A 27691-nucleotide genomic window follows, 5' to 3' on the forward strand; every position below is an offset into this window, starting at 1 on the left:
TTCATAGTGATGTTTTGAGCTTTGTCACGACATCTATCTTTTCATTACCTAGGAACAAGACATGTACATCTGATCTTGGCACCAGCTGTTCTATCTGCTCTGCAGTGGTTGGTAAGTCAGTATTCAGGCATTTTTACATTAGAAAAAAATAAGAAAAAAGCTCCTGAAAGAGCTGCTTCAAATTGTAAGACTTGATTAACAAATTTGTCAGCAGTCATCACTTTCACTAGAATCTATATTTGCATACCCATGAAAATTATGTGGAAAGATTTTAGGATATTTATCATTAAGAGGAATTCAAGCCAAAGTGTCCATTTCAGCCAGCAGTAATGTAAGCTTTGCAATTTTCTATTGCTAAACCCATTACTGACGATAGAGCCAAACAGGGTTGCAGACAGTCGTTTAGAAATAAGCCAAATATAGGAATTGTACACAGTGAGACAAGGGAATATATATATATGTATATATATATATATTCCCTTTTTACATTTACATATAGAAATATCTGAGTTTATTGAGGAGGAAAGGAAGATTCATCTCAAAGCTAAAGCAGTCATAATGCCTACCTTTTAAAAGATGCTTTTCTTTCATAGGTGCCAAAAGGATTGGGTCCATGGAATACTACTTCAGGCACAGTAAGCTGCATTCATATGGTCACCATTAAGGTGTCTACACATCAGATAGCTGTCTGAGCTCCCGTTGGAGACAGTGGAGGCTGAAGTAATTATCAGATCACTGCAAGGCAGCCACTATTTGCCCTAAGTGCCACTGGCTACCTTGAGCAGATCCCCATGAACTTTAGCCCCAGGGGTGCAGTCCAGCTGCCCTAAAGGTACTCCAAGGGGCCTCCCTAACCTCTGACTGCTGATCCAGGGAGTAAAGGGCTCCTGTGGTTCCTTTGCTAAACCTGGCAACACAGATGGCTCAAGGCACCTATGTATGACTTAGCCCTAAGTGTCTTTAGCTCCAAGAGATTTGTCCTAGTTCTAACACCTGTGCTAAACATCTGCAGCCTCCCACCCTCATCAGACCAAAACAAAAGGAGCAACGTCCAAGAGTTTCTGTTCCAGGTTCCAAGAACAAAGTTTATTTGCCATAGTATATTTACTTTTTACAAGTCCCTACAATGTCACCAGCTCTTGTAATTAAGCAAAACTTGAAGAACATATGTAGTTTTTTAAAGGAACAACAGTGAATGTGCTAGGGGAAAGTGAGTGAAAATAAATTTACATTACAAATATTTTATATGTATATCTTAAATATGAAAACACTTTATGATCTCTTTTAGGACACTGGATGTTTTTAAGCACCAGGTGCTGTTGTCTGGCTTGAAGCGGTGCACAAACAATGAAATTTCCATGCAGATTGTTTCTTTTTTATGCTGGGAGATGAATGAAGAGTTTCAACCTGTTCTTTTGTTCCTTTCTCTAGGTTTCAGTCACCTGAAAGCCTAAAGGAGGTAAAAGTAGACTTGGTGTCAAGGAACCCGTGTCTCTTGTTCCTGGCACTGTTCCTGTATTATGTGTACACACAGCTCATTTTCTTCGTGCAAGTTCTCCACCTTACATTTAACACTGGCATAAATCTCAGGATGTTCTGCCACTGAACTGTCTGGGTTTTGTCTTCAAACAGCACCCGGAAGAGACTGTGCACCACTGCAAGTATTATCAATATTCATCATCATGTAATATTGAAGCTGAATATATTTGGATAGTTGACTTTCATTTATATATTGTTTTCTCACCCAGTGCAGACTTCTCTGATGGAAAATTTACCCATAAATAAAGTCATGAGAATAAAGCTAGCTAAAGGGTTGTAGGTTTTTATTCCAAGATAACTTTAAAAAGTAAGAGCACTTTTACTTCAACATTTGTGAATAACTCATTATTTTCACCCCATTATCACTGCTGATGGTACGTTAGAGCAAGGAGTAAATGGTGTTAGCCTCAGTATAAAAAGATGAGTCTCAATTAATATCTGACACAGGTGCTACTTAGTAGTTTAACTTCAAGTTTCTTTTATGATAATTTTATATTTAGCAGAATAGGTTACTGATGGGAAAGCACTGAGCAGATGTCTAATGATCTGAGCTGTGTTTGCACATATAAGAGGATATTGCAGATGACTCATACTTGTGCCCCCATCTCACTGTGGCTGTTCTTGACAGATCCATCTTTTTTTCCCCTAGCTTTCCTCTGCAAGGATTGCAGAAAAAAAAGCAAGGTATGATGTTCAGTTTGGATGTTTATTGCTTACCAGCTGTTCACTATTGGTATGGCTACAACCTGCCCAGCCAAAGAAACTCTGAAAATCAGAGCTTGGCATAGTTTTCTTCGGTCCATGTCTCATTTCATTTGATTGAAAGTTAGTAGAATTTTTCCATGAGGATGGGTGGATTAGAAATAAACAAGAACCAATATTAACTTTTGAAATCCCACACCTCTGAAACCAAAGAAGGAAGAAAAAAGGAGTTTCACTTATTACAACATTACAACAGATTCTCAAAAGGAAATGAATTAGGCAACTTAGTTCAACAGACTACCAGTTCTTTTAACTGGTTCAGAATATTACTCATACAACCGCACACCTCTAATTGTAAGGTTTTCCAGTATAGTGAGTTTGGCAAAACAATAAATGTAATTGTCCTGCCTAAAAAGCAAACAAAATATAAAGATAAGGTAATCTGGTTTTCCACTCTCAGTGTTTATGTTTTATCCATATATGTAGATAGCAAATTAGAAAAGGTACCTATGAAGAAAGGAAGCTTGGAAATATTTGTTATGTTTTCCAGAGTCTGCCATGGGCTTTTAAATAGTAGTTTCCACAAATATATGACAATAAAATTTGAGGTTTGGAGATCTAATGGCTGCAGAAAAAAAAACTTGGAAGTGTCAGTTCTTAAAACTGACAGACCACCAAGAAGACAGGAAACACTTCACAGATATTTTCATCTTCTGTTACTTAAAAGTCTTGTTTCTCATTCATAGCAATTTGATAATTTCCCCTGCAGATAACACTGGTCTTCTTTCCCTGACTACCTCTATGGTAAATATGGATTAAACTATCCTTCTCATATTAAACATAGTTTTCTCTACTAGCCTTTCCAGTCCTGAAACTCTGACCTACTTTTCTAGATCTCATATAACCTTCCTTAGCTGCTCTTAACACATCTGAACTTTTGTCTTTTAAGCTGGTCTACTTCCTTGGCCCACATACACGGCAGTAAATCAGTCCACCTAGAACTCCCATCAGGACATTTGCTCTTTCCACCTGTTACAGCTCCTCCTCTCTGGCTTTGATAAACACATGCCTGCTCCACTCACTGGAGTTTTGAGCCATGCCATGAGGCAAATTATTCCCCCCTGGCTTTTGCACTCCTTTGCTGATGTTCTCCCCTAGTATGACTCAGAAACTGCTTTTGGGTCTGTCATGGCATCCTTCGCCATCCTGCTTGCTGTCATTATCACATAACCAGCGTGTTGTTTCCCATGGGTGCTGTACAGATGGCACAGGCAGCCCTCACTACACAGGGGTGGGCATTATTGTCCCTGGAAGAGAGACCAAAGCAATGCCTTCTTTCAATGCACTCTATTATCTGGTATTTCTGAAGGTCACAGTTTGTATTCTCCCTGCACTAGCTGCTATTGTGTCCTGCTTGCTGGTGCTCCCCTTGCTGCTGCTTCCTTGATGCTAAGCTCTCTAAGGATGAGATTCTCCTTTTACTACACATTCTTACTTGCCAGGGTTATTAGCTGAAAAGTAATACCTGCAGCAAGAGCAACAGGATCTAACAGTTAATTACACTGTGCAATAAAAGTGAAAGTATTGCTGACTGCTCACAACATATTACTGACATTGGTAACTCTCCCTTTACCTGCAATATTCTGCAGAAAATATTGCAATATTTGACCATTATTGCTTTTACTACTAAAATATTTTATCATTATGACTGTTCTTATTGTCCTATTTCTCTCATTGATTAGCAAGCTCTGTTCAGGTGTGAGCTGGTTTGGGCTGGGATACAGTTAATTTTCTTCATAATAGCTCATATGGTGCTGCATTTTGGATTTGTGCTGTAAACAGTGTTGATAACAGAGAGATGTTTTTGTTGTTGCTGAGCAGACCTTATGCAGAGTCAAGACCTGTTCTACTTCTCATGCCATCCCACCAGCGAGCAGACTGGGGTTGCACAAGGAGTTCAGAGGTAACACAGCCAGGACAATTGACTAAAAGGATATCACACACCACGTGGTGACATGCTCAGCAATAAAAGTTGAGGGAATAGGAAGGAAGAGAAGGACATTCAGAGTTATGGTGTTTGTCTTCCCAAATTCACATGATGGAGCCTGGCTTTCCTGGAAATGTCTGAACTGTTGCTTGCCCATAAGAAGTGTTGAATGACTTCCTTGTTTTGATTTGAGTGCACGGCTTTTGCTTTACCTATTAAATTGTCTTTATCTCAACCAATGAGTTTTCTTACTTTTGCTTTTCGAGTTCTCTCCCTCATCCCACTGAGTGAATGAGTGGCTGCGTGGGGCTGAGTTACTGCCTGTGGCTAAACCACAACAAGGTTGCAGTTTATCTTCTCTGCTGTCAAAGGCAGATGCTATTCATTATTATTCCTTCCTGAACCTCACCTTCCTGCACTATCCCCTTGCCCAAGGAAATAGTCTTGCTCTCTGAGTTTCTGTGTCCCTCTCGGGATTTTGAATAATAATGATACACCTTCTAGGTATGACTTTCCTGTTCCAGTTCACCTTAGATCAGTGTACAATTTAAATTCCAGAGCACCAGGCATAAAAAAAAAGATCTTGAAATAACTTACTTTTGTAAATTATCAGCACAAGGTTTCTGGATGTGCCCCAGGTAAAAGAGTTTAAGAATGCCCACACACAGTGGATTTAAATTCATTCCCTAAACCACTTCAGTACTCTCTATGGCCAGACCTGAGAGCCTACAGACATGGAGTAAGTTACTTATAACAAGAAATTGCTGTAGCTATTGCTATTTAAAACATAAGTAATGTGCTTCTTTAAGGAGACTTTTTTATCCACAAGTATGAAATAACCATTAAAAAAAATAAAACATGCAAGTTTATATTTTTTGGTTCATACATATTTTCTACAGGCATCTGCAGCATTACTTCTTGGCTGATGTCCAGCAAAACCATTAACATCAACTAATGGCACAGAAGGAAATATTCTTCCAGTCCTATTTACTAATTGCTAGGAAAGAAAACTAAAAATAGACTTTACAAGTTTGGGGGACAGATTGAAAAATCTGAGTTGTTCTACAGCTTTATATTCTCTGAAGTTCTGGCCTACTGGTCTCATCAAAGAAGTTATTAAAAATGAAGCAAAAGAGAGATTTTACTCCATCTATGTACTAGTTCTACTAGTATTTTAGACAGACAATTTTTTTTCTAATTCTGATATAAATCCAGCATTATATGGATGCTTTGCTCCCTACTTACAATGGGTAATTATATAATGTTCTATGACATTTGGGAGTCAATTTGGAATCTGGGAGTCAATTTTGAGCATGTTTGTCAAATATATAATGACCAAACTGCGCAGACTTCTCTTTTTCATGATGCATGTCTAGTTCCTTTCCATGCCACTCCAGACATTAATCCTCCTCATGTCCCAAAGTTTGTTTCTGTCCAGTTCCCCCAGACAACCTGTAGATTAAATCTTCTTAAAGAGGAAATGCTGAATTTGCAGCTCACAGTAATTCCTCAGTTAAATCTCTCTCTTGAGCCTCCCTTTAAAGATGATACACTACCCCTTCTTCCCCCTCCTTTCAGATTTCCACTTTCCCTCCATCACAGTCCTCCAGGATTGCCAGCAGTTCATTTCACCCACCAGCCAGTTTTGGAAATCGCACTCCCTCACAATTCTGCAATGAAGAAGCAGGTTCCACACCTCTGCCACCCTACTCCATGCACTTCTGTGGCCTAAGGACCACACCTTTTGGGTACTAATTTTGCCCTCAGTTAAATATCATGTGGCAATTTGGTGGCTCACAGTGCAATTAAGACCTCATTTTGTATGACAACTGTTTCCCTTAATATCATGTTTTAATTTAGATTTATGATATGTCAATATAACTTGCTATAGGACTGAGAACTGGCACAAGGCTTTTGATTAAAAACTCTGCAGAGAACTTCCTCCTTTGGTGAAGCTGGGTTTATTTGTTGATTTTCAGATACAGAACTGTATTTCATTGCTAATTTAGTAGTGGTACAAAAGCAAAATCCTACCCTGTTTTAATAACGTACCCATGTTTTCATAAAAGGAAGTAGTATATTTCTCTGGCACCATAAGGGAATACAATCAGAACTTGAGTTTCATAAACCTTTGTACAATTTCAATAAAGATGATTCATTATGACCTGCTAAGCATAAAAGCTGCAAACATAAGAAAAGGGGGAAAGAGGCTTTTATTTTTTTCTCTCTGGTGGTGCTTTTCAAATTCATTAGTTTAGATTCTACCTGTCCTGAATCAGAAATCATTTGTAAAAAAATGTGAAGTCATAACTTACGCTTATAATTTTTTTATGGACCAAGACATACAAACACTTAACAAAAATATATTAAAAAAAGAGAAACATACAGGTGACACTGCTGTCTCTAATTTTTCTCTCTCTGACTTTGAGAGTAGCATTTACAGACCTTGAGCTGGGCAGCTAGGCATGCTCTGAGTGGAGAAGAGAGAAGGAAATTTGACAAAAACATTTCTGAACTTAGCACAATTTTTAACCGTAGATTTGAGCTGTAAGGGTGGGTTTATGGACTTTTGGAGTCAATTCATCCCTTTTGATAAAATCAGCTCACCTACAGTTTCAAGACACACATGACAGTGGCAATGCTGCTTCCATTCTGCAGAGAGACTAGGGAAGTGGGACTTAGACTTTATCTAAAATTACTCAAGACCATACCTTTTGCTTCCCCTGCCACTAGTGAGACCCACCACTGCGAGTGGAGCATGGACATACAGAACTGACTGGAAGAGAGCTTTGTGAAAAGGTTGGGAGATCATGTGCTTCAGTGCATGTCCCTCTGGTTCTTTTTGCTTTTTTTGGTAAATACTCTGTGCAACATACAGACAGACACACTACAAAAAGCTGGGAGCTAAGCACAGGGCCTCTCTTTCCTGACAGCCAACAGGCTAGAAGGTTAGGTTCCCTGTACCTTTAGTCCCAGTTTTTCACTCTACACTTGCAGTACTGGTCTAGTTTTAGTGTGAAGAATGGTTCACCTATTTGGGCACATAAGGTAGGAGTGGGAAATGGAAGGTAAGATACCCTATAATGAAGTCTCCAAATTGCTGAATCACAAGAATATTGTCTATATTCGCCATCCCACATTTACAAATAAAAGGCATCCTGACAGTACCTGTGCCTGAAGTGTCCCCTGGATTTGTACATGCAAGGATACCTCCTTCATTCATCCAAAACAACTGTAGGTGGGTCATAGGAGCCTATGTGTTGAAATTGGTTTAAGTAGCAGGAGTTATGGACCATCACAGCAACTGACTTTAGGCACTTTTTCAGAGCCAAAAGATTCCCAAGTATTGAAAATGTCCAATAAAAATCCTTTTACTTAAGGTCTTGTTTAGGCATCTTCAGTTTAGATACTTTAAAAATGCCTTTCTGTTTTTAACTCTTTCCTGGAATATCTCAGCTACTCTGAGGTCAAAAGCTATGTGCAAGTTGAAGTCATCAATCTGCATTCATGTGTCAAGGATGCCTTTAAAAAGTTCTTTCCTCTGGATGCAGGCCATAATACAGAACAAAGAAAGTGTCAGCTTCCACCCATAGCATTGCATAAGCCCAACTACTGTCGTTTCAATCCATGTTCAAACCTCTAAGAAGATCATGTTCTGCTCTTTCCTGCAGTGTTTTGTTGGAAAGAAAGCTTGATATAAACACATGAGAATTTGAGTCTTCTCTGAGCCACTAAGTACCTTGATACAGTGCTTGAAAGTGATACGAGAACAAGTACACTGGTCCCAAATGGAAAATCATAGTTTGGTTCATATAAGAGCTTTGTTATTTCTTTCGGAGCAGTGCACAAGGGACCCTAGAGATGCAAAAATTGCACTCCTCTCCTCCTCATATAACTAATGGCCTGGCTGGTGCCATTGTTTCTGTCTCTTCTTCTGACTCATATTCCTCTACTTCTCTCACAGTGAACCGAGATCTTGGCATTAGAGATGAATTGTCTGCTCTGGTGAAATGATGGTGGCTGATTGAATTTCCTCTATGACCTGACAGATTGGATGGACCTGCTCGTCTATCCAAGTGTGCCATTGGAATCAGCTCTTCTTGGTGCTGCTTTGCTTCAAGTGGCCGTAGTTGGGGCTGGGATCTGAGCATTAATGGGAAAGCAGCATCAGAGCCACTTTTATGCTGATCTAAAGGAAAATAGACAAATAATTCATATTTTAAAGAAGATAAAAGAGAACTACCTTGGTATTGGCAAGGGTACTCAATAAAATACAGCATTATGGTTTTAAACCCTGGAACCAAAGTATTTTAAGTAATTACTATAGAAGAAGAGAGAAGTCAAGAACTAAAAATAACTTTAATTTTTTATTTTCATCACAATTCTGATGTGTAAAAGATTTTATTCATCTTGCCTCTACCCTGAAACCCCAGAAAATAAGCACAATCAGCTATATTTTCATGTCTCACAGACCTGCCCAGTGCCTTCACAGTGCAGTAGTGCTCCTTTACATAGTTTTCAATTTTCCACAAATTTCACAATTATACCTAGTACCATGGCTTTTTTTTCAAAAGCATTTTGAAACCCACAGCAGGAAACAAATATATGACAAAGGAGAAGACTCTAGTGCTATCAAATATCAAGCTTCCCAATGACCTGTGATTAACAACTGGGAAGAAAACAGTTTCACCTGAAACCAGGAGTTTGACTCTGGGGTACTTTGATTACACTGGGTTTGTCACACCTGCTCCTACCAGCAGTATGGTTTGCCTACACAGATCTCTTTTGCTTTCATCTCTTTCACAGTAAAACAAAAGGGTGAGGGAAAAAAAAAGTTGCACATGCAGGAAAGAAATTTTATTGTCCAAGTTTTTTGATACAAATATGAAGATTAAAAATATGGTTTCAGTTGCTATAGCTAATTTAGCCAGAAATAAAAAGGAATTTTTATTAGAACACTAATGCCTTTGAGGTTCATATAACAAAACTCAGAAAGCAGTCAGGGAGATTATAGATGGAGACAACAATGAACATTCAAGTATCCCAAATTCCATATATTTTGTGACACTGTTCTGCTCTGTTTCCTTAGTCAACACAGTGGTGCTCCATCCCTAACCTCTGTCTGCTTAGTTAGAGCATGTGGATGGGTCTGCATTTCACTGCATTTTACTGCATTAACCTAGCAGTGGCTGATAATTTTATCCAGTAATACCAGTATTACTACAGAAATATTCAGAGAAAGCAAGTGGAGAATATGAGAGAAGAGACCAGCTGCTTTGGGACTGACTCTGCCAGGATTATTTGTTGGATTATGTGATTAAAGACTCATCTTCACAAAGACCGAGGAGCCCCAAGGCACAAGGGCAAGTGGGGGTGCCCCCAGTACCACAGTCAGAGGAAAGATTATGAACCGCTGCCCTGATCCATCACAGGGATGATCAAGTCCACAGACAGGGTGAGACCCATCCTGGTGAGACAACCAAGAAGATCTCCCCAGGGCACCTCACAGAGTGAGGTAATGAGGGGTATGGGGCCCATTATTGGAATGCCAGGGGATAACATGAGACCATTCAGAACTTAGGAAGCAATGTTTAGGACAGGAACCAAAGACAGTGAAAGGAAGTGATCTGGGAAGTCCAGAGAAACAAGTGCAGGAAAATAAAGGAAAAAGAGGATAAAAAGGGCCAGTCAGTACATATGTTCAGTAATGCCCTGCACCTGATCTACACAGTCTGTCCATTTTTTTTTGCTTGACTCCACTTTTGTTCCTTGGTAAGCAGCACCCAGTAGCACATGCCTGTGTGTGTGGAGTCTGAGTGCCAGCAGCTGGAGGGACTGGGGCGCAAACATTTTGTGGTGCATCTGTCAGTGGAAAAATGATAGCAATCACCAAGCCAGAGCCACTGAATAGGACAAGAGGCTTGAAAATCACCTGTTGGCGCAACCATGAGTCTGGGACAAAGACCGAGGAGATCAGGAGGTCTGTGAGTTGACCACTGGAGGGGGCATGAGGCCCAGACCAGTGACTAAAATGACTATGGGGTCTGCGGTTGGCTACTTGTAAGGCCACAATCTGTACTGGCTACCAAAGAGACATGTCTGTGTGTGTCCCTGTGTGGGAGGCAAGAGGAGACCAGGGGATCCAGGAACCTGCTAACAGGGAAGACTGACTGCCCAAGGTCAGCTACTGGAGGGTTCTACAATGCATAGAGTGGAAGAACATGTATATGTGTGTATAAATGCATGTATGTAGGTCTGAGGACCAGCAGCTGCTGTGTCTGAGTTGTGTCCTCAGGAGCTTACTTGTTCAAGTGACACAAAATGGTACACGAAAGGTCCAGAGCCAGTTACTGAGCAGTGCCTGTATCTAAGGCCAACTACTGGAGATTCAGATAGTATGCATGTTTGTATTTATCATTTTTCACTATTAGTCTATCAGCCTGATTAGTCAGAAACAGGCTCAAAATGCAGCTATTGGTGCAGTTTACATCTGTGTGAGCTCCTCGCCCAGTCTGTGCTGCTTTCTGTGTCTGACCATGTGTACATGTGCAAAGAATTAAGGGGTGAGGGGGCCTGCTGGTAATACCTGCTCAATCTTGATACCTGGAAGACCTGGAGCAATGTGTCAGCCTTGCCTGGACTGGGCTATGGGTTCAGCAACTCCTAACAATTTTGCATGCACTTGAGTCTGTGGGGCTGCAGTGAACACAATTTGCATTCATAGGCTTACACAAGTGCCCTCTTGACCAAGTGGAACTGCAAGGATCACAGGAATATTTGTATAAGAGAGAAAAGGTGAAAACTAGGAAGTGCTGGAAAAAGACAGAAACTGCTGCAGTAATGACCATAAAAACAAGATAAGCAATAGAAAGGAGAGAAGTGTGTAGCTCATTTAAAGATGCCAGGGACTCCATGGGAGTATTCATTTAGTACTGTTAAGTCCACTGAACAACTGCCCCAGTTTCTTTCACACTGAAGTAGAATATAAAGTAAAGTAGTTTCATTACCTGTAAAAGTAACATGCCTGGCTTTTCGTTTAGTGGGCTGGCTGGGGCCCTGAGGCAAGGAGAGGTAGCGCACTTCTGTGGTGTTAACCTGTGTATGAGACAGAAGTGTGTTCAGTGTCCATGATTGCCTCCACTTGGCACTATTTGGTGGAATGGTAAATAGGGATAGTTATATGCTGAACTTTTACAGCCAGATGTTGAGAGGTATGAGTAAGATCAATGCTTGACTTGGATGGTAGAATTCAGCGTCAGCTCCAGTGAAAATGTCTGTCTGATATAATAGCCCTAGGAGTTTGTTTTACAGTCAGCAGAGAGAAATATATTCTTCTAAGACTCACCTTTCCTATTCGAGGTGACAAATTTAAATAAAACTAACCTATCTGGCAAGAACTTATTTCTTTTCCCTAACTGTGATTATCTCAGCTATAAATGTCTATGCTGTTTGATGCCTACATTTGGTCAGACAAATCTCTTATCGATTGAGAGCCCAAACTGTCAGTGCAAGGTGTCAGGGACTTGGGATGAGGCCTTTTTTGATTATACTATGTTTTGCACATGCAAAACAAACGCAAGTTACATTATTTTTCTACATAAAGCCTGAGTAGCTGATCTCTGACCAGGACATAAAAACATTGCCATTCACATGCTAAGTGAACATCTTTCTTCTCAGGTTCTGCATGAGCACACTGGGGAAGGTATCCATTTTAATTATAGCAACAAGCATACAAAAGTGGTTGCCTCTTTTCATATTTACAGAGAAGCAGAGGCATTTTTACATAAATAAGAGTTTATATAATAGGTACCGGTCTACTCCAAGGCAAGGTGTTCCCCTTCCTGTGACTCTGCTTCAGGCTGTGTTGCCGACGGATTAGGATTTCTTGTGCCTGTGCCTCATTTGTGTTGGTAGGTAGGTTGTGCCGGTTGTATGTTGGTGCCTGAAACAGAAACAAAGCATCGTTTTAGACAAGTTTCTTAATTTATTACATATAACCAGTGAAATGGGGAAGATAAGTATCTGCCATAAAAGAAAAATTCACTGACGTTTATAAGCTCTCTTAAAAAGCAGAATCTGATCTAAATCTCATTTGCAAGGCTATTTGTAAAGCTAATCTGGTGAGCCAGAGCATTACCAAGCCTTCAGAGCTGAAAGGGAAGTATTAGAAATGGCATTATTTTACTCCCCCCACTTCCAAAAGCACACAGCTTTACCACATAGGAAGTGACTGGTGCAAGGAGTCATTGCTGTAATTGAATTTGAAGAGAGAGTTCATTTCAGTAATCTAAGAGATAATCATATATGCAAATTGTTGCTGGTAAGAAAAGAAGTTAATATCATATGGATAATTAGCCAGGGAAAATGAAACAATGTTAGGAATGAATATCATATTAATAATGCTACATTAGGATTTTCTAGTACACACATCTTAGATGAGTTAGCCCTGCTTATTGATGTAACTTAAAGGTTAGTGTAGTATATCCTCTACCACTCATTGCTGTGGGCGAGCCCCAGTTGTGTAATCAGGGCCCAAGACTGCGCTGCAGCAACATCAGTATGAACTTCTGCAAAACAAATCCCTGCTGAGGTATTATCACACCAGCTTTACGGGGAAAGAACACTCATATGTGCAAAGTGCAGCTACGGAGGGCGAGGAATTTTTTGAGCTCGTTTCTCCTGCCCTGGTGCGGGCGCAGTGCCGCTCCCACGCAGGACAGCGCGGTGTTTACCGCCGCTGGTCCGCCCACCCGCGCAAGGGAGTTTCGCTGCCGCTGGAGACCTGCCAGCCTCTCCCTCCCACAAGCCAGGCAGTCCGCCCCGGGAGGCGGCAGCCCAGGAAGCCGCGGTGAGGCTTTTTCCCATCCGGCGAGCTGTGCAGCAAGGGAAGCCTGACCTCTACAGCTCAGTCACAGAGTTTTCCTGGCTTTTCGCGCTGCTGTCAGGGTGAAAAGATGATAGGGAAAAGTCAGCTTTCTTTTATTCCACTTAGATACGGGGTCCAAGCCCGGGCTTCTCTCCTCCATCCCTTCCCGGCAGGTGCCGGCTCGGAGCGGCTGCGGGCTCCCCACAGGTGCCCCTGGGGCCGGGCCCAGGGCTGCGGTACGGGGAGGGCAAACAAGAGCTTTGGGTCTGCAAACAGAGCGCGGCTGCCCGTGGCTCACACACCCTTTGTCGCACTTGGTACAGATTATGTGCCAGGACATCTCTCATGGACTCCACCTCTGTGGGGGACAGCCTATGTGCACGCCGGTTCCTGCCACTCCTGTAAATAAAAGGGAAAATTAAATATTATATTAATGAGCTGATTAAATATTAATCCCATGAAATAACGCATGGTCTATTTTTAGTGCCAGAACAGAAGGCTACGAAAGCTTTTCAGTGTCCAGCAAGTCCAGGCAGTCATCCAAAGATGAGTTAAAAAAGGTCAGATTTTGCTGTTTCACAGGTTATATCCATATAGTGAGTAGTCAGATTGGGCCCTAAACCCTCATACTGCTGGCAGCAGAAGCTTTCTCAAACCCTCATAAGGAAGTTCTTATATAATTACTAGATTGGGCCACAACCAGCTGTATACTCAGGAAGGCACTGCAGGTTACGTCCTCTCTGAATGAAGACCTCACTATGGTCTGGCAGTCTGGGTCTTGCCATCCTACAGGTTTTAACTCCTTTAGGAAAGTGCAGAATATCCTTAAAAACTAAAGGGTATGCCAGTTGTGGAGTCTGAAAAACCTGTCCTGTGGTGAGGAGAACGTATAGGGTTTCCTTGTTGCTGAGTCTGGTTTCCCCATTTGAAATGAAAGAACTACCTAAGAAACTTTTCAAGAAGCCCACAGTCCTTTGTGTCCTTTTAATGACAAAGGAAGATGGATTCAAACTCATCTGAGATTATGCTGTAAACATAGGAAAAAAGATTGGAAATTGTAATTACAGCTAATTTAACAATATTATGAGTGTTTTCTTCTACAGCCTAACATGAACATCTTGAAAACTTGTAGGACTGACATGAACTGCCTGGATTTTACATTTTACTGCCTCTTACCATCAAGTGAGTCCTGGTGCCCTGGCCCTGTCCAAACTTCCTGGAATATAAGAATCAATTCCTGATATATTTCAAGGTTTTGGAATGTGTTTTCATTCTGAATCAGACTAAAACTGAATCTGACTTTTTTCTTCTTTTTTTTTTTTTGTGAAATAAAAACAGAGAAATTGCCAATAGGTTAAGGTGTAATATCACAACTAGGACATACCTGACCTCCCCCACATGCCAGCACAGAAGTGGCCAGTTCTAAGTCATTTAAAAGCTTATTATTTTGCTCTTAAAATTCCCTGAGTTTCGGTTAAGCTGGGATAGCAAGAGAGCAAACACAATGAAGATAGTCTGTATTGTTCTGGAGCACAAATAAAAACTGTGTATTCTTTTCATGGGATTGGATATGAACCTACCCAACTGATAACAATGCACATATATGGTGATAGGGAACAGATTGCTTTTACAATGTGCAGTATACAATACATTAAGAAAGAACTTTACAAAAAACCCAAACAAGTTTGGTGTGTTACCAAACCCATAAAGTAATCCTCATTGAAACTATTTCTTTGTTCTTATGAAAACTTCCAACATGTTATGACAAAGCACAGCACAGGAGATATATTTGAGAAGAAAAAAACCTGAAATTATAATATGACATGAAAACTGACCATCTCTCTGTAATTAATACCATGACAGTATTTCTTTCTTCTTTAGATGTGGAGGTAGTTGATGCGTGATGCATTGATACTTGATACATTGATACTTCCACAAACCATGTAATATATTTTTTATATTATATCTAAAATTCTCAACTTTGTAAACTGTCCACCAATTTTTACTGGTCCTTTGAAGGAACTAACATTCAACAGGCACAGCTCTCTCACAACTGCACCACACAAATAACAACATGGTTCTGGTTCATACTGTATTCATATAGTGCAAGACTTACCAAAGTCACTATTACAGCAATATGAAGTCAACAATAATTAAGATCAGCAATAAGCCATCTTTCTCTTTAAAGGACATACTTCCTTCAAAAAACAGCCATAAATCCACAGTTTTGATAACATCTGCTTGACTCTGCTTTTGCCATTTCTATTCTCATTTCTACAGCCTATATTCTCCAAAAAATCATAGCCAAATTCTCTATTTTCATTTAAATGTGGATTCTTTGTTGCACAATCCATGAGCAAATTTTCTCAGCATGAACTGGAAATACTTACTGCACATTGGACACTCCACCTGCAGAAATCATGCCAGCATGAACGCAATTTTGCTAATTCACAGCAATGGAAATCTTTGATTCTTATAAAGCAATTCCTCTTGTGTGCATAAAGGCTGCAAAACTTATCAGAAGTGCAAGTGAGGGTTTCCTCACTACTCTAGCACTACTAGCAATGTTTCACATGCCATACACTGGAATTTTATTTCAAATCTCCTCTTGTCATGGCCAGAGTTTGGGTTCTCATTGAAGACAGGGAGTTTAATACAAGCTATCTTGATAATAACAATCAGACATTTTATAAATACATTTAGAAACCTTTTACACAGGTTCCCTTAATTGCTCAGGGGAACGACGACAAGAACTGCTGCATTGGCTCAGACCAAAGAGCCTGCAGTGCTCCTGACAATGGACACCTGTCAGTGAACCTGTATTTTCCTAGAACATTCTCGCAGCCTGGAGGAACCAGAACGTTTTTGAGCCACAGGGTTTTTTTGAAGTTTACACTTCACTTCTAAAATGGCTTTCTCAGTAGGAGAGCCTGTGCATCAGAGGATGATGCACAGTAAAATTCAATCATAGCCAGAGTAAAGCTGGCAAAAATTAGTCTGTCATATAAGCTGTTTATTACAGAATGCTTTTCAATCTAAATTCTCAGCTTAGGAGAGAATTTCTGAACTACATTGGAGCAATTATTATTTTTATTTTCTTTCTCCCTGAGGAAAGTAAGACGGATGTGATTTGATTACCATGGATTGTCTAACAACCTTGCACATTTTCTCTTGGCTCAGAAGACTTAAGGGAATACAGCAGACAGAAGGGAGCCTGACAGACATGCAGTCTTTTAATATCATCCGTTCAGCAAATAATGATTTATACAGAAAAAGACTAGGTCTTACACTGCATGTTGACCTCAGTTTCAAGAAAGCAGAAGGATCTTGACATAATTTAGCAAAAGTTTCAAGAGAGATTTTAATTTAACATCCAGTTGGTACTTAGACTTTCTGGTATGGATAGAGATTCACAAAGGAAAATATATTGGACCCTGCCAGAGGCTGCTGTAAAATGGAGAGTGGTTTAAGGATGCAGCAGGTGAGAGCAGGCAGTAGCAGCAACAATGGTCAGAAAGAGGTCAGAAAAGGGTTTGTGGAGGCAAGTGCCTTCATCAATACCCATACTCTGGACAGTGTGTTGCAAGATCAGGATAAATACACATCACTTACAGTATGCAGGAGATTTCTGTCAAGATTTGTGCAGACTTCTCTCCTAGAGAGTGATGAGCAGGGATATCTTCAACTGATCAGGTTGCTCAGAGCTCCATCACACCTGACCTTGAATGTTTCCAGGGATAGGGCATCTGCCACCTCTCTGGACAACCTGCTCCAGCGTTTCCCCACCCTAATCAAAAAAGTTCTTTCTTGTATCTGGTCTGAATCCACTCTCTTTTAGTTTAAACCTGCTACTCCTACTGAAATCCTACAAAAAAGCCTGTCCACATCTTTCTTATAATCCCCCTTTAAGTGCTGAAAGGTTGCAATCAGTTCTCCCAGGAGACTTTTCTCCAGACTGAACAGCTCCAACTCTTTTAGTGTTTTCTTACAGGAGAGGTGCTTCAGCCCTCTGATCATCTTTGCTGGCCACATTCCTTTTGATGCAAGATGTGTGTCTTTCTGAGCTGCAAGCACAAGTTGCTAGCTCATGCCCAGCCTTTCATCCACAAGTACCCTCAAGTCCTTCTTGTCAGGGGTGCTGTCAATGTTTAATTGGACAAATTTATTACAGAAGTAGAAAATATGGTAAAACTGTTTGAGGGACTGCAAACTGGAGTAGCAAAAATCACAAATGCTACAAAGAAATCTACTTTCAGCAAAAATTTGTGATTGGGATAATGGAGTCAGGACTTGTGTGCTGGGTTGTCTGGTAGGTCTCTCAGCACCTACCAGGCAGGAGCAAAACCCTCTGGTCAGATGAGTGATAAGTACAACCAGCTTGAACCACTGCTGCGATTTAAGCAACTAGAGTGGCTTCTGTACCAGGCTCATGATTTCTCTTCAGAACTGCCCATTATTGAAAAGAAACACAAAAAATGTCCATTTTAATTTTTCACTCTCTGAACAAAGAGCCAAAATGCAAATATCATGAACACCAAATTAAAACTTCTCTTTTCATAACTGTCTTTTGTTTTCTCACATTTCTGTTGAAGTCATGGAATACCTTGGGTATTTCCTAATTTTCGTGCTCTTCCTTCCTGTCCCTACTCTGCAAAAGGTCAGGAGGTTGGTACTCACTGTAAAGAAGCAGAAGAATTTGAAGTTTTCATGCCGCTCTCAGCCATCTCGATGGCCAGTTTTATCTCCATCTTTTTGTACAATGACACAAGGCTGGATTTGGGCTGGTGTTCCCGAATTAAAATTTTCTTCAAGTACTTATTGTCAAACTTCTTAAATCTGCAAAAGATATACCAAAATCAAAGTGTAAAAAAGGGAATGTGTTTTTATTTCTGTAGTACAAGCTGATCTTCATTCAAATGCACATTCATATCATTCAGTGGTGCAAACTGAATTCAAATTAGAGGCACCTGTGGACTCCTGAAGGCCTAGTGAGCAGAGACCTTTAGGGGGATATTTGGCATAGTCTACTGATCCACAGAGATTTCAGAGCCCACCAGACAAAAGAAAGAAACAAGCTGCAATCAGAGCAAAAAAGAGGGCTCTGTGTGTGTTTGAATATAACACCGCCACATTTGTCAGAAAAGAATATGGCTAGTCTCCATGCTTTTGTACGAATGTTGCATTATAGTGGGGCATAACAGCAGCAGCTGCTCTTACAGTAATCCTAGTCTATTCAGCCAGCCACCAATGAGGCTCTAAATGGCCCAGCAGTTACAGTAGTTTGGGCCCATTATGTTGCTGATAATTTTGAGTCCTGACAATTAGAGAAGAGAAAATACATTTCTTTGTATTCTGAATAACAGAGAAATTGAATGGACCTCAAAATACTGTGTACTTGCATGCTACAGATTGTTAAATATCCCTAATGTGTGGCATAATTTGAATGTGAATGTGTGCATGCGCCTTGGAACAGGTATGTGCTTTCAGACAAGACATTTAGCAGAACAACAGTAAATCTTTAGCAGAGCAAGTGTTCCCTTTCTTTCAAAGGAACGGTTTACCACAGCAAGGTAATGAGCTCCACAATGCTAGGAAAAGCACTATAGAAATTGTATTTTTTTATATAACAAAGGCTATTTGTTATTCATTAATAGCAAAGGTAGGTACACAAACGTTTCCACTGGGATTAGAGCTCTTTATGTTTTTCTGTGTAACAGAAAGCCTTCTGGATTGTCATTGCTTAGGTAATTAATTGTGATACACATCTTTAGAGTTACAGAGAAAAGTTTAGAGAATACCTTTTAATAGAATCCTTTTAAGTGTCTTCAGACACAATGTGTTTTTGAATCTGTCCTTACACCGAAACACTACATTTATGGCTAGTTTGGGCAAAATTCTCTTTTCAGAGCTATCAGGTTGATGTGAGACAAAGGGATAGCATTTACTCAAAGATATGTGTAAATGGAGCTATTTCAATGAAATTACTGCTCAACAGGGAATTTTCAGTTTATTGTCTGCACAGACAGTGGTGTGGTCCCAGCAGAGGGTGTCCTAAAGCTCTCTCTGTACTGTCAGAGCCAAGAAGACATTTTGGTTTCTGGGTTTGCCCTAGTATACCATATCATTACTCTTCACTGGGACAAGAACGGGATTCTAAATAGCCGCCTTCTTCCCTAATTAATTTCTGGTTTCCATAGGGAGAAACCTAGTCATGAAATGAGTTTCCACATGTCTCAGCAGACACCCCTGGCTGGATTAGTGGATTCCAATGCTGAAAGGTCAGACAGAATTCTAGCACAGAAACCTAGACATAGGTAATATTATTTCCATCTAGGAATAATCTCTAGCCCACAGAATCATAGTAAGATGTTTGAGGGAAAGAAAGATTAGTCTTTCCCCTACTTCCCTTCACATGCTTTGGTGGTGACAAAAACATGATCACAAAACTCTCTTGGGGAAAAGGTAAAGGGCACAGCAAATCCATCTCTTCTGGGCAGTGCTTGGAAGAGCCCCAAATCTCCACAAAACTACCTCATCCTGCTTGTAGAAGAGACAATGCAGGTTCTGCATTTCTGAGGGAAGACTAGCTTGAGAGCACCTGCTTATGCTACTGGATATTTGAATTCAAACATTCCCTTCAGAACAATTATTTTAAATATTACTGAATGCAAAGACCTGCAAGAAGAGGTGACTAATTATTACTGAATCTACTCACCAATAAGGGATCGTATTTGTGTGGAGGCTTACAGCAGAAGTCAGTGAAGCACTGACACCTTATGTAACTTGTGTTCCAAATCCAGACCTAAAAGGGCATTGCCAGGGATCTCAGATTTATACCAAAGCTATGTACACAGGCTGATGTTTGCAGCATGAGTTCCCATGCTATGTTTTCCTTTCGGAAAGCTTATTTTCTGCTTCTTTGTGCAGAATGAAACTGGCAGGTAATATGTGAGCACTGCACTCTCAAGAGGCAAGGGTTATTCAGTTCACTTTTTAAAAAGAGATTTTGCACATGACCCCAGCATTTTGATTTCCAATTCTATTTACCTTTTGTATTTCACATGGTAGATAGGTTATATTATTATATTAGGTTGCAATAACAGATACTTACTTATCTCTTAGCTGATAATGACTCCAATGTCCACATATGTCTTCAATACCAGCCTTCAAGTGATCCATCAACTGGAGAAAAAAACATGGAAAAAATTTAAGTGGCCATTATGAAAAAACAATGTCACCACAAATACACACTTGTTGACAGAAATTTGAGGAGGTTGTTGTTGTTGTTGTTTTGTTTTGGTTTGGTTTGGTTTGGTTTGGTTTTTAACTGGAGTATGTGAGTTAATTCTGAAAGCAACTGCATTTCTCTAAAAATCAAGGCGAAGATCCAACTCTGTCAGCTCCTATATTTGGCTACAGTGGCAGTATTTTGATGGATACAACAAATCTGCTGATCCTTCTTGCCTACTTAGCCCAAAAACTAAAGACTTCATTCTGTTAACCAAGCTTCCCTTCTGCATCTGTGACCTCTCTAAGAGGGACACGGTACCAGGTACCAAACACCTTTGCCTTGACTGACAAGTTCTCTGAGGATTTTTGAGATTGTTATGAGGCTGGTAAGTTTATCACTGCTAACTACTGTGCTTTTCAGTCATCTTTCATGTATTACTAGCATTACAGAGACAGACAGAAAAAGTCCAGTTCTAACAGACACATTGTCATAAGTGGTGCTTTTAAATGTAAATTCTCTTCAAGGTTAAGTGTAAAGGTTGAAATAGTAAGAATTAAATTCACTTCAAATTCAAATTGGTTGAGATGCTCTGATTTTGCTAATGTCTCTTCATGTGCTTCACTTTAAGACAATGTTTCTGTTAATTTCAAATTTATTCTCTATTTTGAAAATGAAAGAATATACATAATTTTTCTATAACATTGTTAAGTCAGTTTGAACAGCTTTCTGTTATTTTATATAATGGTAACTTGAGAACTAAAGTAAATGTTTAAGAGGGGAAAAGATCATGACAGCAAAACTTCACACTAAATTTGGAGTCCAATGGGTCTACTCATTTTAGTTCAATAAAACTTGATTACAGACATTCAAGGTGTCAGTCTGTCTAGAAATAGTCAAAAGATGGTAACAAATGTATCTGACAAATCTAGCTAGGAAGGATAGCAAGTTCACTCTGTAAACATTACCCTTCTGTTTCTGCCCTCCCAGGGACACAAGTACCAAAAAGTAAGGGACCTGTTACACTGTGGCATTTGTGACATGATATTATGATAGTCACTAAGACTATAAATGAGATATCATATTTTAGAAAATTATGCCTGGGGCTTCCTCCATGTAGTCTTAAAAGCATTAAATATCCAAATTCACTGAAATGCCAGTTTTCCAGGTGCCTCCCTCTATCCAGCTCTTTTGGAATACCCTTTCTCTTCTTTTTGGGATAGCAGCTACTGATGCAAAAATCTTACTCGCACATGTATTTCTTCATTGATAGATTCCTTTTTGTTCGTCTTTTTGACATCCAGATATCTGACCAATGGTCCAATTGTGATTCCCTGCATTTGGAACAATAAGTTGAATTGTTATCTTTCAGAAAGAAGGGGGGGAAAAATCAAGAAAACAAAACAATAAAACAAAAAACCTCACAACCAGAAAGAAAGCAAAAGGGTTTAATTTAAAATTTAATAAGTTAGGAAAGCTGTGTCTTGGGCACACAAAGGAACTGTTATTTGTATGGAGAGTGTATTGGTTTGAGCTAGCAAACTGCCAACTCCCCCAAGTACAGAAAGAAAAGCCTCTTTCTGCCCACCAAAGAAAGGAAGGAGAGGGGAAAAAACTTCAAACTATGTTTAGGTTAAATTACATATATTTTTACAGAAGAAGAAAAGAATTAGAAGAAACTACACACTTACACAAACTAGAATACAGCAAAACACAATTCCCCACCCCTCAGCGAACACACAAATTTCACTATTTTAACCCCAAATGACTTTAGAAGATTCAGTCCCCAGAGAGACAAACCCAAGCAGAAAGGAGAAAACCAGAGCAACACATTTTACTTTCCCGTGATAACTGGCAAACCAGTGGTGGGCCTGGTCCACCCCATCCCCCCTGGGACAGCATTGTGCATCCTCCCAAGAGGAAGGCTAAAAAAGCAACTGCCCCAAGACACTCCTACACTGGTTCTTATCCTCTTTGGAAAGGGTGACGTAATATGGTATAGAATAGAATAGAATAGAATAGAATAGAATAGAATAGAATAGAATAGAATAGAATAGAATAGAATACTACTGGCTAGAAGCTGTCAGCTGCTAGCCCAGCATGACTCCAGTCAGCTGACAGCTCCAGGCCCACTTCTAGATTTAAAGCCTAAATTTAGGCCCACTTAGGTAAACCTATGACAAGAGCTACAAAAGAGAATTTAAATCAAAAACTAAAAAAAAAAAATTGAACACCACTGTTTTTTAAGAAAGATTAGATTTGTTGGCATAATCTAACTATGTAAAGTAACTGCCTCATTGCCAATCTTATTCAAAACAGGACTCATTTGAAAGAAAATGTTATCTTTTTTGAGGTCTTGCAATCTTGAAACCATTTACTTGAATAATTTAGAATTAATATCTTGAAGGGGTTCACTTGGAAACAGTTTTCAGTTGTTCTCAATTCTTTACTGTACTGATACAGAATAGCATTTTAAAAGGGGAAATCAAACAAAATATTTTTTTTCCAAAATATTCTGATGAAGTCTTAGTGCCATATCTAATCACAAGTGCATAATGCCCCACTGGCATCCTAGAGTATCTATCTTGGTAGGGAAAATACAAAGCATGGGATGCCAGACCTCTAGAAGACTCAGTTCTTCCAGGCACAGCAATGTAAGACATGTGGAATAACCCAAATATCTAAAGTAGGCACCTATACTTTCAAATATGAATTATTCACTTTATTTTTCTTTAATAGTCTTTTACAAATTATTTATATATATATATATATATATATACTTGGTTTCCAAGGTCAATGAAGATCAAAGTATAAAATTCCAAGTTCATCATAGATGAGACATACTGTTTTCTGGACTGTTTGAAATACATCACTAATAAAGAATGATTTTTTGCAAAGTTAAAATACTTCTTAATTTGGAAGCATCAGGAAATGCATATGGAGTGAACATAAGCGATTTTGGACACAAAGTACTATTTCCCCTGAATATTTTAGAAGACACTTTTTTTTCAATACAGACTTTCTGTAATACCTAAAAGTCCTGAAAGGGTAATTACACATTGCAGTGCTAAATCTGGCCATAAAAAGCAATAGCTTGTCCTAGTCTAGAAGTAAATTCAATGCAATTTTCACTATGAAGCTTTCAGACACTTCCATTACATGAAAGTAATCCATTAAGAAATACACTTACTTGGATGAACACAGTGAAATATATAACTACAAGAGTTGCAGTGATGAACAGGTTTTTTCTGGGGAAGAGATTCACTGGAAGCAAGAATGCAAGAGAGAAGCTACTGGCTCCTCGAAGGCCACTGTAGGAAATAATGAGCTGGTCTTTATAGGTGAAGGGATATGTTCGGAACTTGTTACTGATGTAGAAGAGAGCAAATACACCTAGAAAGGGAAAAAACCCACAGCTATTATTATTAATCAAGGAGCAAAGGAAAATATTAAAAGCAAAGCATCCTGGTTCAGGGAAGTGTTGACAGCCCATTTTTTTTCAGTTTTGGTTTCTTGTATCTTCTCTTTGACCAACTGCTGAATCTGGTTTATGTGAAATAATCTCTTATAGAAGACTGGGATTCCTAACTGCTTTGAGATTTAAATTCATTTACAAAATTTAAAAGTGAGATTAGGGGAAAATATTTACTTTATTTATGTTGTATTGTTTTCTCCAAAGTGTTGTGGAGATAAGAAAAACAACTGGATGCGAGCTTTTCCTGTGCCTTCCCATGCAATGTTTCCTGCTTTCTGCACAGTGTCTGTCCAAAGTGTTTCAACAGTGCTTTACCAACAAGCCCTGTGGACAGGTTCACTAAAAGGCAAAAGAGTAATAGCATTTTAATTTTTAATCCTGTGGCTTATTGTGTCTCTAATTCTCTATTTAGTCCTTAAATTTAATTTTGCTTTTAATAAAAGTTAAAAATAATAATAGTAAGGACTGCAGCTTTTCTTTATAGAGTACTTTCAGCAATTTGCGTGAGTTACTATTAATCTTGGTTTTCCATAAGAAACATGGATCCTATGTTTTGTGGGGAAACTGTTAAATTACTGACTTAAAAGCTGACAAATGCTGGTAATTGCTGGTGTTATTTTATGCAGCTGCTACTGACAAACTCAGTAGGTTATTAGAGGTAAAGTAGCATCCTGTTATGTAAATTGCTGGATACCACTTTATGGAAGACCTTTTTTGGCTAGACATGTTAATGTAGACCAGGACACAGCTGACCTTCTTTGTCACAAGGACATACTTCTGACTTGTATTTAACTTGTTGTGTATCATACCAGGTCCTTTTCTGCAGAGCTGCTAACTAGACTCCAAGCCTGTTCTGGTGTATGGAGTTATTCCAACCCATGTGTAAGTCCTTGCACGTGCTCCTCAACCTTCATGAGCTCTCTGTCCATTTCTCCAGTCAGACCAGATCATTTTGAATGGAAGCAGTTGAAAACTTCAGAGTTGACTTGTGAAGAGCAGTAGCATAGTGTGGTTGGTTTGCGCATGGTGTAAGTCCCTGTTCAGTTATCTATCAGTGCTAATTTTCACATTCCCTCTTGTCTATGTCTCCAGCATTCCCGACCCAGGATCTGTAGTGTTCTAGCACTAGAAGTGTGATGATATACATTATTCAATTAGGAAGTTAATGACAGTGTGTGATGAAATTATTATGAGGCTTACTAACCCAAAGGCATGTAGTTAACTATGATAAAAACATTTTTATAAGCATAATCATGATAATATTTTAATTTTGTTTAAAACTCCATTCTCATCTAAACATGAAGTCTGTGCTTGAAGACTGGCATTCACATTTGTTTGGGATCTTTTTCCCCTTTTTCCTCATGTGTAGGTTTGTGAAATTTGCTTGCCAGCAATATAAACCTAGTAAATTTGTTGTTAAACTGGTTATGCCAGTCCACATAGACTTTGTACAAAGGGTTTATTTCTGAGGTACAGAGAAGGCTTTCTGCAAAAGCTGACTTACTCAGTGTCCGCCAAATGAGGCAGAAGAGCAGAGTGAAGCAAATGAAGGCCCAGTTCCACTCGTGGTTTTTCCCCACTGTAGAAACTCCCATGAACACAAAAATCAGGGTCTCACTGATGCTGCTTAGCATCTTCATGAAGTATTTTATTGTGGTATAAGAATTCTGGGAAACATTCTCTTCCACATATTTTTTCATTGTCACCGCACATGCTGTCATCCTGTATGAAGCAAAACATCAGAGATCAGCCACAACTTGGTTTTCTTTTCAGTTAAGAACACCTTCAACCATCATTACCTGCACTTTCCATCACCAGATTCTGACTTTCCTATTATAATGAAGCATTTCTTCAGTTGCATTAGCTATTTCATTAGATAGAAAAGCATCTTCATTCAACTTTAGATACAGGATAAAGTAAGCAAACAAGTCAGCTTTCCTGACAAGGAAGTGCGAGTATCACATTCCAGTTCAAAGTCCATTTTTTCCTGAACACCTAACACAGAGTCACCGTGCACCAAATATTTGCCTCAAACAAAGGACAGGTCAGTTTTGTACCAGCCTAGAGGTGGATCAGTTAGAGGTACATAACTTGCCTCTTAGTGATTTTCCCCTTTGAGGTGGTGGTGGGAGAACATGGTGGTATTACCATGCCAAGGCCAAAGCTCCCAGATATCTGACATCTAGCTGAGAGATCAGCAGTGCCAGGGCAAGCTTCAGGACTCTCCACCCACGGTAGCTCATTGTTGTACATCACATGGAAATACAGTTGTCCTACAGGGGTGTCCTCTCCCTTTAGTTACCTAGGGTGTGGGGAAGGTGCCTAAGGAAGCAAAGGGATGTTTTCTACTTCTTCACTGTTAATGAAGACTAGAGCCTGCTTCAGAAGCATCAACAGCCTCCCAGCACAGACACTGGTGAAAATCACATGGAGCAGCAGTCTTTGAGCAGCCCTACTGATGGAGATTCCCTCTTCTCATCTACATTTTCTGTAATCATAGCTAATAAATAGATTGAGTGCTATGCTTGTAACATATTCCATCATCTATTTAGTTTCTACTGATACGATTTTTCTTTGGGGGCTTCTTGTGATTATAATTTTCCAAATTTGTGAATTCAGAGAATGCTAGCTGTTCATTAAATAACCTTCCCCTCATTTCTGCTCATTTAATTTCCTCTGAAGAAATCTCAAGGGTATCCTGGTGGAGCTGTGTCTTTTAGCATGTCCAAGGACACTCCAAGACAAAGCCATTAGGCATTAATGATTAATACTATTGACTTTCAGTTACACATGCATAATAGACTTTCACAATCCAAGTGAAAAATGAATGAATCCTCAATAATTCAGAAGGGTGACAGTAAGTTCTCATCTCTAAAACAAGCAATAATTTCCTTAATGAAGCAGTAAGAATAATACAGCCTGATTATATTAACATTCATATATCACTAATAATTTCAGAACTCTAATAAAAATAAGAATTAAAACAAATAAAGACCCATGTGGGCTAGTGCAATGAATAGGCAGGAAAGCAGTATTTTGGGTCGTGCAGGTAGGAAAGGGTACATATGGTATTACCACTCACTGTATAGTAGGTCTCATCCAACTAAAGTTGTCAGTTGCCTCAATCTCAGCGAATGTGTTGGATATGCAAAACATAGTACAAGGCTCATCCACCTTGTTTAATTTCTCAGGATAACATATCCTGTCTAACTACTTATTAGTATGTTTAAATATTCAAATATTGCTTCCCAGGGTCATCCTGCGAAGGTAGTTTTTTTCAAAAAAGCCAAATACTGCTCTGGCTGAACAAACTGGGGTTGTAGACCTTATTTCTACTTTTTTATATTTACAGAAGGCCTATAAGATGGGGACAAATATTTTAGTAGCACCTATTGCCATAGGACAAGGGGTAATGGCTTTAAACTGAAAGCTTTAGGTACATTTAGACTAGATATAAGGGAGAACATTTTTACAGTGAGAGTGGTTAAACACTGGAACAGGTTGCTCAGAATGGGGGCAGATGTTCCATGCCTGGAAATATTCAAGGTCAGTTTGGATGAGGTTCTGAGCAACCTGACCTAGCTGCTCATTGCAGGGTATTGTACTAAATTATCTTTAAAGGTCCCTTCCAACACTAACCTGTGGTTCTGTGAAATCAGTGTTTGACAAGTAGAGGTGAGTAAATGCACCTATCTGGACATCAGTGGGTATATGCTTGCATTTGTTAGGTTTAAACTGGTTTGTCCTCAATAAAGGGATGTCCTTTCTGGAACAATATGTCCTCCAAAACCCTTCATGAAAGTTCAGAGCCAGTGCAGGCCATGCTATGCTGCTGCTACCTACCAGCTGGGCACTGAGCCAACATCAGCCAGCAGCACCAACTGTTGCATATAG

The 27691-nt window shown here is 39.5% G+C and overlaps 1 protein-coding gene across 2 annotated transcripts in view; it reads right to left on the reverse strand.

Annotated features, from left to right (window-relative positions):
- Positions 1-6121: 6121 nt before the first annotated feature.
- The window catches only part of SLC9A4 (solute carrier family 9 member A4), a 31353-nt gene continuing 9783 nt past the window's right edge, over positions 6122-27691 (reverse strand). The window contains exons 5-13 of one of the 2 annotated variants that reach the window (XM_071569946.1): positions 25302-25519; positions 23513-23715; positions 21576-21656; positions 20206-20276; positions 17772-17930; positions 13397-13493; positions 12039-12170; positions 11236-11323; positions 6122-8417 (exon numbers count right to left, since the gene is read on the reverse strand). In XM_071569946.1, coding sequence (XP_071426047.1) covers positions 8116-8417; positions 11236-11323; positions 12039-12170; positions 13397-13493; positions 17772-17930; positions 20206-20276; positions 21576-21656; positions 23513-23715; positions 25302-25519 — 1351 coding nt within the window. In that variant the 3' untranslated portion in view covers positions 6122-8115. Of the gene's footprint in view, positions 8418-11235; positions 11324-12038; positions 12171-13396; positions 13494-17771; positions 17931-20205; positions 20277-21569; positions 21657-23512; positions 23716-25301; positions 25520-27691 lie in introns of both variants that reach the window. The other variant, XM_071569936.1, reaches the window with a different exon arrangement.

The sequence above is a fragment of the Pithys albifrons genome, chromosome 1 (genome assembly GCF_047495875.1).
Source record: "Pithys albifrons albifrons isolate INPA30051 chromosome 1, PitAlb_v1, whole genome shotgun sequence".
Classification (NCBI taxonomy): Eukaryota; Metazoa; Chordata; class Aves; order Passeriformes; family Thamnophilidae; genus Pithys; species Pithys albifrons.